General features: G+C 61.4%; 1 protein-coding gene across 2 annotated transcripts; it reads right to left on the reverse strand.

The window, feature by feature from the left end:
- Positions 1 to 99: 99 nt before the first annotated feature.
- On the reverse strand, positions 100 to 15514 carry CASKIN2 (CASK interacting protein 2). Of its 2 annotated transcripts, XM_025361510.1 has the most exons (20): positions 15428 to 15514; positions 13752 to 14287; positions 8239 to 8290; positions 7321 to 7418; positions 6739 to 6884; positions 6548 to 6643; positions 6332 to 6462; positions 6054 to 6162; positions 5573 to 5681; positions 5307 to 5401; positions 4567 to 4828; positions 4326 to 4447; positions 4177 to 4237; positions 3972 to 4063; positions 3696 to 3806; positions 3503 to 3604; positions 3233 to 3371; positions 1623 to 3098; positions 1312 to 1534; positions 100 to 1014 (listed from the first exon to the last, which is right to left on the reverse strand). In XM_025361510.1, exons 2-20 carry the CDS (start codon positions 13843 to 13845, stop codon positions 924 to 926), a joined length of 3609 nt encoding a protein of 1202 aa, XP_025217295.1. In that variant the 5' UTR covers positions 13846 to 14287; positions 15428 to 15514; the 3' UTR covers positions 100 to 923. The 2 variants fall into 2 exon arrangements, with proteins under 2 accessions (XP_025217295.1, XP_025217296.1); XM_025361511.1 differs by lacking the exons at positions 13752 to 14287; positions 15428 to 15514 and adding an exon at positions 9729 to 10048.
- Positions 15515 to 16185: the final 671 nt, after the last annotated feature.

A 16185-nucleotide genomic window follows, 5' to 3' on the forward strand; every position in this document is an offset into this window, starting at 1 on the left:
GCCTTCCTCCATCTACGCTGGTGGGTCCCTCAGGTCTGGCTCAGGCGAGACCCCTGGGGTCAGGGGTCCCCATGTCACAGAGGCAAACACACAGCCCAGTCACGTGGAATGGTGTTTTCATTGGTGTTAGTTGGGGGAAGAGGTTAATGGTTACAGAGCCAGGGCCTGGGCCAACGGGGTCAGGCTCTCCCTGCCCTCAGGTGGGCAGCCGGGGCTCCTGCTATGGTCCGAAGCCCCTCCCCCATTGTGTCCTCTCAGGCAGTTAATAGATAGAATAAATTCCATTTAAAATATATGCATTTCTCTCTGCTTAAAAAATAACATTTACAATTGAAAAGTTAGGACTTGTGGGATCTGTTAACCCCACTGCCTCCCACCCCTGCTAGCTCTGCCTCAGTGAGGGAAGGCGGGGGCAGGAGCTGCCTGGGCACCACCGCTGTGTATTTACATGTCCTCTGTACACCTACGGAGAGGGGGCCCGGCCAGACACATGCCTCCTCCAGCCTCTCAGGGCCTAGGCAGGATGGTGGGTGGCAAGAGGCATTCCCTTGGCACAACAACTTGGGACACAGGCTGGGGGGTACAGAGAAAGCACCCCCAGAGCCCCATCCCCGCTTCCTCCCTGAGGAGAGAGCTCTTACCAGGGTCCCTGTCCAGGAGCAGGGCTGTCAGTCAGATCACCCTGGGAGGGGCTTGGCTGAGATGCAGCGGAGGCCCCTTGCCAGTCAGGTTCTGAGAAGCTGGGCTGCCCCACGAGAGCTGCGGTGCCCACAGCCGCTGGCTTGGAGTGGGAAGGGGCCCTGCTAGGAGGGGCGCTTCAGCCTGACCAGCCTTTGGCCCATCCCTAGGGTGGCAGGGGCCTCTTTTGTGCTGGGGCAAAGGCAGTGGACTTCGGCAGGTCACAGTGGGCACTGCTGGAGGGCTCAGTCCAGCATGGCGTCCAGCTGGTCAGCCAGGGCATCGAACATGGTGCTGATGTCATCCAGAATGTGCTTGGTGGAGGCACTGGGGGCGCTGCAGCAAGGGGAAGGATGCGGTCAGATTAGCTACTGGCCTGTACCCCACTGGCCCTGGGGCAGGGAGCTGTCATAGCTCCCAGAGGCTCAGAGAGGCAAGGGACCGGCCAGGCTCATGTGCCTCTTAAATGGCAGCCACCAAGATTCCCTTATCTGGGTGAGTCCAACACCTGGCCTCTTATCCCATTAGTGCCTGCAGTGTCCCCCTCCAACATCCCCATGGTCCCTGGGCAGAGGATGCAGGGAGCGCCGTTTCTCCGCAGCCTTCTCTCCCTCCCCATCCGGCCCCCCTCACCCCTCTTGCTCCTCCGTGCCAATGCTCTTCTCTGCGGCTCTCAGTGCAGCTGCCAGGGACGAGCTGGTTTGCTCTAGTCTCTGCTGGGCCTGGCCTGGGCCCACAGTCCCAGTGCTCTCAGGCCGTGGAGGAGGCACCGGGCGGGGGCCGAGCCGGGACGCTAGCTTAGGACCAGAAAATGCCAGCTGGGTGCAGGCTACTGACACAGGCTTGGGGGCTGTTCCTGCAGAGACAAAATGGTTGGCCTGGGACTTGGCTGAGCCAGACATAACCCTGCCAGCAGTGCCTCTCCCACAGGCCTCCCCTCTTACCTGCTCCGGACACCTTGAGGAGGGCAGCAGGGGCGGCCGGGGGTTCTGTCTCCCCATTCCACCGACTAGCAGCTGAGCTTTCCAGACCTGGCCCTGGGCAGGGTGGCACCGGAGGCTGCGTGGCAGGGCTGGGAGCAAGGGGGGTTGGAACTCCTTGGGCTGGAAGGCTGCTGGGCTCGGGCTGGGGAGGGCTAGAAGCTAAAGGAGACTCGCCAGGAGTTGGGGAAGGCAGGGGGGCAGCGGGGTCAGGCGTGGCGCTGGCCACTCCGAAGGCCAGCAGTGCGGTCTGCAGCGGCTCTCTCTCGCGGCACTTGGGCCTCCGCTTAACAGTGTCTGATTCCGTGAGGTTGAAATCAAGGCCAGGGGGCACGGGTGTCTCTCGGGGCGGGGGACCAGCGGGCTTCGGGCGCTGTTTGATGGTCAGGTTCCCTTCCTCTGCAAACGGCAGCCCTTCCCCGGAGCTGCCCCGAGATGGGGGCATCCCCTCGGGGCCTGGCTCCTCCTCCTCTGTGTCTGATGCAGGCCCAGCCGGGGCAGGTGGGCCAGTGGGCTCTGAGGGGCCAGCGGGTTCACTCAGTGTTCGCCTTCGGGGCCCTGTGGCCCCTTCCTTGGGCCCTGGGCTCCCATCTAGTGGAGGTGGCTCCGGGCTGGGGCCAGAGACGGAGCTGAGGCGTTTGGGGGGTGGGGGCGGGGGGCCTTTGCGCCGGGCCCGCAGGGCGAAGGACTGACTGCGAGGAGTCCCCCGAGCTGGAGTTGGGGTCACGCTAGGACTGGTCCGGACAAGGGCGCTGCGTCCTGGCCGCCGGGTAAGGGTAGCATAACTGCCCAGGGCGCTGCCCACCGGCCCTTCGGCCTCCCCTTCAGCATCCCCCTCCGTGGGGCCAGGGCGGCTTAGGCTGTGGGACCGGCGTTTAGGTCGAGGCGGGTCTGGGGGAGTGGCAGGGGGCCCAGCCAAATAGGAGAAGGCCCAGGGTGCGCCAGGAGGTGGCCCTGGGGCCGGGCTGGAGAGTGAGGCCTGGGGGTACATAAAAACATAGGGTGGGGGTCCTTGGCCAGGAAGTGAGGAACAAAGCTTAGGGGGCCGCTCTGTGCCCTCTGGAAGGTTCCTCTCCTGGGGGTTGCTGGGATCTCCACTGCTGGGCTGTGGGGCAGGCGGTTCCTGTGAGTGGCCAGACCCCCGTGAGCGTGCCCCGATGCTCTCCTGGCTGGGAGAGCGGGCAGGTGGAAGGGGGAGTGGTTCAGGGCCACCCCCTGCCATGGCCGCTTGTAGCTCTGGGCTTAGTTCGCTGCCCTGGAAGGTGAGGAGCCGAGGGCCAGTCGTAGCTGGGCCTTCCCCGTTCTCCAGCCCCTCGATGGCCATCAGCTCCGGACCCTTGGCCAGCCGGCGCCCGCCTTCGCTGAGGGCCTCCCCCTGCAGCAGGCCCCGCCGAAGCTCTGCCAGTCGCTTCACCCCCAGCATGAGCTTCTTCTGATGCCCTGACATGGGGGACGGAAGTGGCAAGGTTAGCTGGGGCTGGGGTTGTCCTGGTCGCCGCTGGGTCCCATTCTCTCTCCTCTTGGAGATCCCGGAGGCAGGTGGGGGCCCAGCCGGGCCTCAGGGCAGTCCTTACCGAGCTTGTTGACCCCAATCTCCTGCAGCTCCTCCCAGGTGAGGTCGGCCACCAGCCCCATGGAGTCGTAGCCACTGCTCACCAGCTGCTTGTGGTACTGCGGCAGCCCCAGTGCACACAGCCACTCCAGCAGGTCCGTCTGGAAGAACACCGTCCTCAGAACAGCTCCCAGCCAGCCTCTGCCCCCAGCCAGAGGGGAAAAGGCACCGCAAAGCCACAGCTGAGGGTGACAGCACATGCCCCACTCCCCAGTCACCCTTGATGGCTCACTGGGATGTAGCTGGGCAGCCACTCGGCGATGCTGAGCTGAGCGATCTCGGAGGCGATCTTCTTCCTGTGCCCAGGCTTGGTCACCCCGATGGCCGTCAGGTCCTGCCACACACAGTCTGGCCATCAGGCCCCTCCCCTGCCTGCTGGGCCCTCCCCTGCCCACTGGGCACTGCTTCCCAGCTGCAGCACCCACCTCAGGCGTCATGCGGCTGATGGTAGGCACATCATAGCCGGCCTGCAGAAAGTGGGCAGTGTAGCCCTCCAGCTGGAACTCGCTTAGCCAGTTATGAATGGCCTGCGCGTCCTGCGGGGCGGGGGAAGGCGGCAGAATTAGCAGAAGCTGGACCAAGGCCCCAGCCCCCACCAGGGGCTCAAGGCCTGCCTGAGTGGGGCTTCAGTCCAGAGGCCCTTGCATCTCCCCTGCCCTACCCACCCCAAGGCCCACAGTGCACCCCAATGGAGGTCACACCTTCCCCTCCAGCAGCTGTTCCGGCCGCACATCCTGGGTGAAGATCTGCTCCCCAGAGCGGCAGTTGGTCAGAGGGTGGTGGCTCAGGTTGTCTTCAAGGAGGGAGAAAAATGGAATGGAGAGGTAGCAGGAGGAAGGGGTGCCTACCCTCGGCCTCCTTACCTGCACCTCTCCTAGCCAACCCAGGTCCCCTGACCCTTCCTACCTGCCAGGGACGGTGGGTGGAGTCCTGGCAGCACCTGGTCCTCTCCAGCTGAGGGCAGTGGCTGGAGACAGGGCAGGAGCCAACTCAGCATGTGGGGAACTGGCAGTGGGGGGTGAGCCCTGCCCTGGTCCGTGACCCCACCATCCTACCTGGGCGTTCTCAATCAGGAGGCCAGGGCCGTGGCCGTTAGTGCCCTCAGAGCTCTGCCCGCTGCCGGCACTGCGGATGCTGCCCACGCTGCCCTCGCTGCCCACGCTATTCCTGTCACCTGCTGTGGGGGGCAGAAGCCAAAGGGTCAGAGCCCCAAGGGATGCTGCTGACAGCTGACTGGCAGCTTGCCCACGCCACACGCCCACACAGTGCCCAGCACTGCCCCCTGGGAGCAGGTACCTGGGCTGTCTGGGCTGAGGCCCACCCGAGGGAGCTGGCTGTAGGTAAGAGGGTGTGGGGGTTCTTCGGCAGGAGGCTGTGGTGTTCGGGAGAAGCCTGGGCGCAGGGGGGCGGGTGCGGAGGGGAGGCGGGCTGCAGGGATGCCCATCCGCTTGCTGACCACCTCGACAATGCCCGGGGGGAAGTAGCCTATGCGGTCTGTGCCCCTCTGGCTCTCGTGGATGTGGCCCTTCCAGCGGCCGTCGGGATGCTGTTCCAGCACCTGTGGCCAGGGGTGGGGAGTGGGGACGGTCACTCCCAGCACCAGGCAAGTGGCAAACAGTTGTCTCTACAGCTGCGGTCCAGCAACCCTGGTCCAGCTCTTCCCCTACCTCTGAGGAGTTGGCCTCTGATGCCCACACTGGCCCAAGTTCCACCTCTGCTGCCAGCAGCCAGCTCAATCTCCCCCGTGCCTCCAGGGCAAGCCCCAGTGGCAGCCTGTGGTCAAATCCCAGCTCCACTACTTGCTAGCTGTGTGACCTTGGGCAAGTCACTTTAATTTCTCTTGATTTTATTTTGTTTAATTCTCAATTTTGTCATCTCTAAAGAAGAAATGCTAATAGCACTGCCTTCCCCGGCTTTGGGAAGAATTAAATGAGAGTACATATAGAGACCTCAGATCAGAACCTGGTAACATAGCAGGTACCCAAATAAGTAACAGCAATCATTTGTATTTGCAATGCCTGCTTGGGGTCCCTCACCGTGATGACATCCCCTGCCCGGACATTGAGAGCAGTGGGATCGTGGAGGTTCCAGAAATCTTTGAGTGCTCGGACCTTCAGGATCCCTGAGGCCTCTAAGAGAATGGGGCGGGGGACAGGTGTCATCTAAGGGTCCTTAGGGCATCTTTCCACCCCTCATCCCCTTGACAACCCTCCCCCAGGGACGTCCACTCCCCCTCCACATCCTGGTACCTACTTGAGCAGCTCCAGGCCCCTCTGGGCAGGGTATCCTCCCCCGCACTCACCCCGCAGTAGCTGCTTGATTTCCCGGCTGGCCTGGGAGGTGGTGAACTGATTCACTATGTCCAGCGCCGTCTGGTTATACGTGTTCCGGATGTTCACGTCCACACCTCCCTGGGTGCACAGCGTCGCATGAGCACACACTGGGCACTTTGACACACCTCACCCTATTCTCTCAGCTACCCGGGACATAGGTACTTTTATTTTCAGATTTTACAAATGAGGAAATAGAAGCTCAGGGACTCAGTCAAGGACAAGCTCAAGTTCACTCAGCTAGTAAGAGGCACATCTGGGGTGCCAATCAGGTTGGTCTGCCCCCGATCCATCCGCACTGCCTCGGCACCATTCAGAAGAAAATCAGGCCTCTTCCCTGATGCCAATGCAAAAACCATGCTGGAGTCCTCCATCCCGTACCTCCCCAGCCCAGTTGGGGCACAGGGCAGAGGCTCCATGGACACCTGCGAGGGAGCAGGGGCGCACACCCACCTCCAGAAGCAGCCGCACCACCTCGGTCTTGCCATACAGTGCGGCCTCGTGGAGCGCCGTACCCGTCTTGGTCTGGCGGTTGATCTCGATCCCAGCTCTCAGGAGCTGCCTGCAGTGGACAAGGGGAGTCACAGGGGAGGTGGGGCAGGAGAGGGTGCTGACTGCTGGGGGCCTGGGAGATGGAGAGCCCGGGGGATGAGGGCAGCGGGGGAGGGCACTGAGGGGCACCAATTGTCCTGCAGGCAGGTGAAGAGGAAGCGGGGGGACCCCAAGAGTACCTGATGACTTCTCTGTGGCCATTCTTGGCAGCCAAGTGCAGGGGCGTGGTATAGTTGGGGTCACAAGGGTCCTTGGCCTCGCCCTCCAGCAGTGCCACACATAAGTGGCTGTTCAGTAGCAGCTGGGCCACCTGCAGCACCCAGCGCCCAGTTAGAGCCTCCTCCTGAGACCCTGTAGACGTCCAGGACCCAGCACCCCAAGGCTGCGGGCCTCACCTTGAGTCGGCCAAATTCACAGGCCAGGTCCAGGGGTGTCTTCTTGGCCTTGTTGACCAGGCATGGGTTGGACTGATGTTGGAGGAGCATTTCTGACTGGGGTGGGGGGAGCCAAGTGAGGGGGCCTGGCCTGTCCGGCACCCCACCCCGCCCCATGCCACGCCTCACTCACTGTGGGCGGCCTCACGTACCACCTCATAGTGTCCATACTGCGCGGCCAGGTGAAGGGGGATCTGTCCGTCCAGCGAGGCGGCATTGACGGCCGCAGAGGCGCGCAGCAGCAGCCTCACAGGCTCCAGCCGGCCCTGCCAGGCTGCGTAGTGCAGCGGGCGCATGCCTGGCAGGAGGAAAGCGATTCTGAGGGAGGTCCTGGGATGGCCTTGGGGGTGGAGAGGAACTGAGCAGAGGATGGAGCAAGCCCAGCTGGGAGGGCAGAGCCCAAGGGGATGCAATGCTGGTTAGGAAGAGGTCCGGCTTGACAGGGCTGAAGCCAGAGTCCTGCTGTGCCCATCACGGATCATGATGACCCCAGGACAGCAGCAAAACCTCGCTGAGCCTCAACCTACTCATCTGAATAATAGGATGTTAGTACCAGTCCCCTGCGCAAGAAGGCTGTGAAGATTAAACAGGGAAAAGCCACTTGCAAGCCCAGAGATGCTGTGCTAACAACTATTAGCATTGCTACGTTGTCATGGGAGCAAGTTCTGGTCCCAGGGTCTGGGTAGGGCCCCTACCTGCCTGGAGTGGGAGTCGGGGGCACATGGGGGTCTCACCATTGCTGTCCTTGATGTCAACAGTGGCCTGAGCCTCTAGCAGCAAGGCTATGAGCTCCAGGCTGCCCCCCAAAGCAGCGTGGTGGAGGGCAGAGAATCTGGTGTGGGAGGACACAAAGTTGGGGTGTTGGTGGGCAGCCCCCACCCTCAAATCCTGGTCTTCCATACCCAAACCTATCCTGGGGCTGGCAGGGATGGGTTACTGACACCCCCACAACCCCGCCAGCCCTGCCATGGGAGCGCAGTGGCTGGCTCCCCGATACCCCACCAGCCCTGCTGTGGGAGCGCAGTGGCTGATCCCCCCACACCCCGCCAGCCCTGCCGTGGGAGCGCAGTGGCTGATCCCCCCACCCCCCGCCAGCCCTGCCGTGGGAGCGCAGTGGCTGATCCCCCCACACCCCGCCAGCCCTGCCGTGGGAGCGCAGTGGCTGAGCCCCCCACACCCCGCCAGCCCTGCCGTGGGAGCGCAGTGGCTGATCCCCCCCACACCCCGCCAGCCCTGCCGTGGGAGCGCAGTGGCTGAGCCACAGCATGAAAGAGCTCAGTGTCTGTGCTGAGAGGCCCGTTTGTCTCGCCCCCCCGTCCCAGCTGGCCCAGGGGAGGGGGCCGTGGGAGCAGAAGCCTGAGGGCTCCTACCCTCCAGGGAGAAAAGGGGGCCCCGAAGGAATCTGACCCCAGGAGGCCCCGCAGAGAGGCACCAAGGCCCCTCCCCTCACTCAGCGCTAACTCCACGGGTGGGCGGGTGCCCCCTCCCTCCAGCCTAGGGACAGGACCCACAGCTCGCAGCAAATACACTTCCAGGGCCAAGTTTGAGAGGGAAAGGGGCTCTGGGCCTCAGGGTCTTTCCCTCCAGCCCCGCCCCCGGGGCTCTGCTGGCCCCACCCGGCAGCTCTGCAGAGGGACGGGGCTCCCACTCACCCGTCAGCGTCCTGGTAGTTCACGTTGAGCCTCTTTGTGGAGCCCAGGAGCTCTGGGGGTCAGGGCAGGAGGTGTCAGGGCCATCAGATGACTGCCCTCACCCAGCATCCCTCCCCCCGCCTGTCACAGCCCGGCTGACCTCTTGGCATGCAGGAAAGCACCTGCCCCATGGCCTTTCGCCCGTCCCGTCCCCGTGGCTTCCCACCCTGGCCCACCGGCCCAGCAGCGTGAGGGCAGTGAGGGCAGGCTGCTGCTGCGGCAGTCGGCTGGCTTCCCCTCGCCCCAGCCCCGCTTGTTTATAGAGCCAAAGGGGGCGGGGGGTGGGACTGGCACCATGTGCCCTCAGTGGACAGGCCCACGGTGTGCATGGTTAGCATTCCTGCCTGAATGGGCCAGGCAGCTGGTCACGTTGTCCTACTGGATCAAGGGGCCAGGGGAGAGAAGGAAAGAGGCACTAGGTATTCAAGGGCAGGCCACGATGCCCAGTCCTGGGGCATCCCCAGGGAAGGTGACATCAGAAAGACCTCTACCCAACACTGGCTCTGCCAGGGGCCAGCTGTGTGACTGTGACAAGTCATTTAACCTCCCAGGCTCAGTGTCCTCAACTGTGAAATGAGCTGATCAGAACCTGCTCACGGGGCTGTGAGTACAGTGCCTGACCTTGTCATATGCAAAGACAGGAGCTCTCACCATCTAGCCCTCCTGACATGTTGGCCAATACCATCCCGATGTTAGGGTGATGGTCCTCCAACAAGAGGTGGCACAGGGCCCGCACTGTCCCCTTTGGGATCCCCATGGGTGCTCAGACTGCCCAGGGAGTCACTGCTACTGCTGACTCCACACCTACAGGGTCTTAGCTGAGGTGTCCATGCCCTGGACAAGGACTCTGCAGGTTGATGGCAAGAGGAGCTGGGGCCACCCCGTCTCGGGGCAGGGTTCAGGCAGGTGTGCTCCCTGTGAGAGCCAGGGAACTGGGGAGTGGTTCTTGAAGGGCTGGGGAGGGAAGGAAGGCCTGTCGTCATGGGCGGCCTCTGCCTCCTGCTAGAACCCACCCTGCAGGGAAGGAGTGGGCCTGGCTCGGCCAGGCCGGGCGGAGTGCCAAGCGTGCTGGCCCAGGCCTGCCCCCCAGGCTCCGGTGGGCCCCCGAATACCCCAGTAGCCTGGGCAGGACAGGGCTTCATTCCAACAGGGAGGGGAGGGACCAACCTGGCAGTGGGGAGCATGGCACAGAGGGAGGGGACAGCTACACTGAGGGCCAAGCTGAAGGACACTGTGCCACAAAGGTAAGGACAGAGCCAGGGAGGGACAAAAACGCTAAAGGGGCTGTGGCCACTGGGAAGAAACACAGACCTCCATTTTCCTCCAGTCCCCTTGGAAAGTCCTTGTCATACAGAACCATTTGAGGCAGTAGAAAGAAGAGAGGCTCTAGAAGCAGAAGCACTCAGTTCAAATGCTCACTCTGGCTGTGTGACCCTGGCCTGCCACGGTACCTCTCTGAGCCCCAGTGGAGACGATGCGGTCAGCAGGGAAGAGACACAGAGCGCCCTTCAAGCTGCCCACGCTTCCCTTAGCCCTCCTCCTCCAATAGCCTGGACAGTTTGGGATGAGGCAGCTGGGTGGCGGGATGCAGTCCCTCCAGGGAGGGGCAGGACAACGTGACAGGCAGGACAGGAACAGGGCAAGGGCCAGGCTGGGTGGCTCCGTTCTTTACAGAACAATGGCCGGAAAGGCGGTGGGGAAGAGGCTCAGAGTGACTGGGCTGGGGACCCTGGCGGGAGGACAGAGGGTCTCGGTTCCTGGCAGTGACTCCAGGCACTTCCCCTGCGGTACAACCTTCTTCCCGGGCCTGGTGCTGGGGGTGGAAGGGTGGCTCCTGATTTAGGCTCCCGGGCAGAGGATGTGAGCTCAGCCGGCCGCCCCAGCATACCCCATTTCCTCTGGCCAAAGAAGGAGATTGTTCAGAAAAGGGAGTGGTGCGGCGAGGGGTGGGGAGCAGGGCCAGGGCAACTGTACCCCTCTTCTCTCAGCCACCTGCTCCCTGGAGAGGACCTGGGTGGGGGCAGGGAATTGCCCTGATATCAAATGCAGGAGGCTGAGGGAACACCTCCCGCCTCCCTGTTCTCTCTCTGGATAGCTATAAAGCTCTAGCTAACCCCCAGAATGAAAAAGGGGAGCCCTGACAACTCCCTTTTAGCAGTTTCCTTTGCCTTCTTGTGATATGGAGCAACAGTCCTCAGCCTCACTTCTGACAACTGCATCAGAATCACTGGGAGAACTTTCTGATTCACAGAGTCCCAGGCCTTCTGTGATGAGTCCGATTTTGAGGAGAGTTCAAAGTCTACGCTTTTATTTTTATTTATGTATTACTTTCTGAGATAGGGTCTTGCTCTGTTGCCCAGGTTGGAGTGTAGTGGCACGATCTCGGCTCACTGCAGCCTTGACCTCCCCGACTCAAGCGATCCTCCCACCTCAGCCTCCTGAATAGGCAGGACTACAGGCGTGTGCCACCATGCCCAGATCATTTCTTAATTTTTTTGTAGAGATGGCATCGTACTATGTTGCCCAGGCCAGTCCCAAACTCCTAGGCTAACTAGGAGTCCTGAGGGATTCCTTCCTGTGCACAGGGCCAACAGGACTATAGGTGTGTGCCATCATGGCTGGCCCAGTCTGCACTTTTGAAACCATCCCTAGGCCAGCATGGTGGCACTGCCTGTAGTACTAGCCACTCAGGAGGCTGAGGTGGGAGGATGAGGCAGGAGGATCACTAGAGCCCAGGAGTTCAAGGCTGGGCAACATAGTGAGACTCCATCTCTTTCCCTATCTTTTTTTTTTTTTTTTTTTTTTTGAGACAGACTCTTGCTCTGTTGCCCAGGCTGGAGTACAGTGGTGCAATCTCAGCTCACTGCAACTTCTGCCTCCCAGGTTAAAGCGATCCTCTTGCTTCATCCTCCAGAGTAGCTGGGACTACAGGCATTCGCCACCACTGAGCTAATTTTTGTATTTTTAGTAGAGACGGGGCTTCACCATGTTGCCCAGGCTGGTCTCGAACTGCTGACGTCAAGTGATCTGCCCACCTCAGCCTCCCAAAGTGAGACCCTATCTCTTTAAAAAGAAAATAACAGAACAATCCCTAGGTAATTCTGATGGGCAGCTGAGTGTGGAGCACAGGGGACAGGGTGCAGCTTTGCCTCTGTTCTGCCATGCTATGGCTGTGTGACTTTAGGCAAGTCACTAACCCTCTCTGAGTATCACTTTCCTTATCTACAGAACGGATATTGAAATACCTATCTCACAGGCAAGTGAGGAAATTATAATATTTCATAGACTATAAGGTTTGCAAATGTCACCTTGTGATCTCACTTTTGTCACCAGCCTCTCCAGCTTCTTAGAGGACTGGGAGGGGAGGCACAGTGCCAGGGCCTCACAAGGAATCCCAGGCCCCAGTCACGCTGTGCCTGCGCCTACAGCCTGTGCAGGGTGAATTCTCCCCTTCGGGACTGAGGGAAGGGACCTCGTTCCCCACAGACGTTTCCCACTGGGCACAAGGGACCTTCTCAGAGCCTGAGTCTGGCTCTGCAGTTCCCGCCACCAGCCTTCAAACCCCTCCCTCCTGCCCTCCCTAGGGCCTCACTTTGAGGCCCCAGAGCTGTGAGGCCAGCAGCAGCTTGACCAAGGCCCCACTGGGCAGGTTGCCAAAAACAACACAGAGGTGAGAGAGGAGACAGAGGAGGGGAGTGGCTGCACTGCTGGACCTTAGGGCCCTCCCCCGGGACCTCCTTAGCACCTCCCCAGTGGCACCCACCCTGTGTCCACTTCCCTAGGCACAAAGACCATCCCATGGCTCCACCTCTCCAGGCCCTGCGTCTCCTGCCCTGGTGTGCCAGTGGACGCATGAGGTTAAGGCCCTTCCTCTGGCACCCATACCCCAGGGGTTCAGGTAGCCTGGGGTACTCCTTCCTGTGCACAGGGCCAAGGTGTACCTTGGGGCTAGAGCCCCTGAACTCCAGAGGAGACCCTCCCATCCAGGGAACTCCTCCTGCCTCAGTCTGGTGGCAGGAACCACCTCCGCTCATGCTGATCTGGGATCTCAAGGTGACAAGTCCAGTGGCCTCTTGGGACAGCCCAGAGAGCTCTCCCTGAAGCCCAGATGTCTGTTCTCCCTGTGGGGGGTCACACCACAGAGGGACCCAAGACAAGGGGCTCAGGTGTGGCCACTTGTGCATGGAGCCCCCACAGCCCAGTCAGGTCCCAAGGCTAGGTGAAAACTTCCAGTAAATGAGCTCTGGCCACACCCCACCCCAGGGCAAACATGTCAGGGGAAGAGAAACTTTAGCAACTTGTTAGAGAGTGTTGAACTTTCTTTAAGCAGTACAACTCCCTTTTTAAAAGCTATCTTGTAGCCTGGTGCGGTGGTTCACGCCTGTAATCCTAGCACTTTGGGAGGCCGAAGCGGGTGGATCACCTGAGGTCAGGAGTTCGAGACCAGCCTGACGAAGATAGTGAAACCCCGTCTCTAGTAAAAATACCAAAATTAGCCAGGTGTGGTGTCAGGCGCCTGTAATCCCAGCTACTCAGGAGGCTAAGGCAGAAGAATCGCTTGAACCCGGGAGGCAGAGGCTGCAGTGTGCTGAGATCATGTCACTGCACTCCAGCCTGGGTGAGAAAGCAAGACTGTCTCAAAAAAAAAAAAAAAAAAAAAAAAAGAGCTATCTTATAGATATCCTCTTAAGACACAAACACAGAGATGCTCCAGTTGGAATGTGTGCATTTGAGGTTGGGGGGAGGGATGAAGTTCTATCTATTCAGTCTATTCAGTCTTCTCTAACCCATCGTCAGAAACCTCATGTCTCCAAAGAACACATCAGAAAGACCACCTGCTAGAAGGCAACTCCACCAAGACAGGAATTTAGGTCTGTTTTGTTCACTACTATGGTCAGTGCTCAGAACAGAGCCTGAGCCAGCCATGGTGACTCATGCCTGTAATCCTAGCAGTTTGGGAGGCCTAGGTGGGTGGATCACTTGAGGTCTGGAGTTCGAGACCAATCTGGTCCACATGGTGAAACACCATCTCTACCAAAAATATTTTTAAAAATTAGCTGGGTGTGGTTGCACACACCTGTAATCCCAGCTACTGGGGAGGCCGAGGCAGGAGAATGGCTTGAACCCAGAAGGCGGAGGTTCCAGTGAGTCGAGATCCTGCCACTGTACTCCAGCCTGGGTGACAAGCAATAGGCACTCAATAACAATGTGAATGAATGTACTTCAACCCTCTCATTTTGCAGACAAGGAAACTGCAGCCCAGAGAGGTTAAGTGACTTGCCTAAGGACACACAGCAAGGGGGACCCAACTTTCTCTCTGGCTCTCTCACACAGAGGCACTTCTTATTGAGAACAAGACAGTCCACCCTCCTCAAATATGCAGATCACAGTGACCACCCCCCACCTCCCCCCAGCCTCTGTGAACTGAGCACTCAGAGGGCCTCAGCGGGATGCTCATCCCACCCAGTACTCACTTGTCTTTGTGGCCTTGACCTTTGCCACCAGTTTCTGCACACCGGTCACATCTCCATTCTTGACAGCAAGGATCAGGTCCTGTTCACGACCCATCCTGGCTCCTGGGCTGAGCTCTGCGCTCAGGAGTCCAGGGCAAAGGCAGGCAACGGGTCCAAGATGGGGCGTCAGGACGCCATGCCGCAGCCCCTCAGAGGGCTCCTGGTTCCAGGGGAGCAAGTCTGGTATCTCAGGCAGCGGCTCCTCGTCAGGTGCTGAGGGATATTCCCAAAGATGCTCCGTGAACTGCCACCACACGAAGGAAAGCCAGTCTCTGAGGGGTGGAGGCTCTGGAAATCTGGATGGATATCAGCTTGTGGCTTCTGACAGCTCCGGGATGGGCCGGGACCGGGCACACCAATCTTCCAGGCTTGGCTGGGGAACACTAGTGCCCACCCAGAGAGCAGCCAGCATTCCCTTGGGCCTCAGGCAGCAGCGGTGCACTGGTCTCAGGGGTCAGGAAAAGGCACAGGGCCTCTGTCCAATGCTGGGCCACAGCCTGCAAGGGTCCCAGAAGTGGAGTGCAGAGGATGAGCAGAACAAGACCTTCAGGGAGCCCCCAAGCCACCCCGGCTCCCCTCGGAGTCCATGGTGATGCTGAGCCACTTGAAGTGCAGAGGAAGCTGCTGTGCATGAGAGGAGTATTGGTGGCGGGGAGGTGGCATTCTGGGAGGGGGAGGCTGAGTCACTGGGGCCCCAGGGCACCTGGCAGTACCTCAACCTTGGGCAGGAGGGGCCCTGGCAGCATGACATACTGGGGCAGGCCGGGCCAGCAGCCTGTTCTCCACAGCCCGAGGCTCCGACACCCACAGACAACTGGCGGGCCAGGAGGTGGGGCCGGGAGGGTCAGGCACAGGCAGGCGGGCAAGGGTCACTCCCTGTCAAAGGCACCAGCCCCCAGATTCCTCCCTACGGAGGCTTCAAGGCTTCACTTTAATGGCTGGATGCCCTAGCCCTAGGGCTCTTTGTGAACGGAGGGCATGAAGTGCTTCTGGCCCCCCATTTCTGGGGGCTCTGCCTGCCAAAGAGGGAAGCTGCACAGCACCTGTTGCTGACCCGTCCTCGCCCCTTGTGTCGGGTGGAGGAGCAGCTGGGCAGAGAACAGACACAGACACTGCTGACAAACGGGGCTCCCAAGCCCCCCAAGCCTGAACCTGAAGCCCAGACCCTGGACTCCACTGCAGAGAGGCTTACGTCAGTTTCTCGGTGGCCGCGAATTTACTGCCAGAGTCTTGTGGCATGAGATCCGCGCAGGCCTGGGGCCCTGGCCGGGAACCCCTCACTCCCCAAACGTCCCAAGCCCAACCCAGGGGCACTCCCACGCGGAGCCCGCGGCCGACACGGGCGGAGGACGCCCTTGGCAGTGCCTGGGGTCGGGCTGGCTCCCCCGCCCCCCGGAATGTCCCTCCAGCGCCGCGCAACCCCCCAGTCCAGCCCAGCCCAGGCCCACCGGGAAACAAAGCGGCGGGAGAAGCCGGGCGGGCCAAGTGCCCGAGGTATAAACGCGGAGGATGGAAAAAGGGGCGCGAGGAGGACGGAAGGAGCGAGGAGATGGAGGCGCCCGCCGATCCCGCAAGAAAAGTTAGTTTGCGCCCGCCCCCATGGGCGCTGACCTCCAGCGCGGGCCCCGCAGCCTCACCTCTCCCGGCCGCCCGCCGGGGTCCGGCTGGCCCTGCTCGGTCCCTGGCACTCTGGACGGTGGCTCCCACTCCCCCCCTGCCCCCCTTTCTCCTTCTCCTTTTCCAAGGCCGGCTCGGCGCCTCCCGCAGGAAATCCCGCCCCTCCCCCCTCCCTCCCGCCGGATCGGGAACGGAGGGATCGTCCCGGCCGCGCAGTCAGGCTGTCAATCAGCGCCGGCGGCTCCGCCCCCATCCGCGCCAGATCCCGCCCCAACTCGCGCCCGCCCGGACCGGGGGCGCTGACCGAATCAGCGCATGCGCCCAGGTGAAACGGGGGGGCGGGGGGCGCGGGGGGCGCGGGGGGCAGAGGTGACCTGGGGCCCTGGACTTAGACCCAAGGGCGAGACACCCTGGGCCTGACTGGTGGGAGAGAAGACGTAAGGTGAAGGGGGTTGGCAACCAAGACGCGGGACCCCACTTGCAGTACCCCCCGCCCGCGGCCGGCGTCGCCCACCCGTAGCCGCTGGCCGGTCAATGGCACCACCTAGCGGACGGCACCAGAGCGGCCCGCAGGGGCGGCGCGGGGACCCCAGCCTCGAGGAGGCGCTCGTGCAGGGCGGAGGTGGCGCTTCAGCACCGTCGTGGGCCGGACAGCGCCTCTCGCCCCCGGCCCTCGAAACCCAGCTTCGGAGCCCCGCCGTAGGGACCGGACGGAAGAGACCGAAGGAACGGCGAACCTCCCCGGACCACTCCTGACAGTTCCCGGGTAGCCTTCGGC

This window comes from Theropithecus gelada, chromosome 16 (assembly GCF_003255815.1).
Source record: "Theropithecus gelada isolate Dixy chromosome 16, Tgel_1.0, whole genome shotgun sequence".
In the NCBI taxonomy this organism is placed as follows: Eukaryota; Metazoa; Chordata; class Mammalia; order Primates; family Cercopithecidae; genus Theropithecus; species Theropithecus gelada.

Bases quoted from the DNA above. Each gene is read 5' to 3' on its own strand.
- CASKIN2 (XM_025361510.1), bottom strand. From the start codon at position 13,845: ATGGGTCGTGAACAGGACCTGATCCTTGCTGTCAAGAATGGAGATGTG. The intron at 7,419-8,238 runs GTGAGTGGGAGC...CTCCCACACCAG, and splicing joins AACTACCAGGACGCTGACGG to ATTCTCTGCCCTCCACCACG. The intron at 3,605-3,695 runs GTGGGTGCTGCA...TGTGTGTGGCAG, and splicing joins TCAGCCGCATGACGCCTGAG to GACCTGACGGCCATCGGGGT.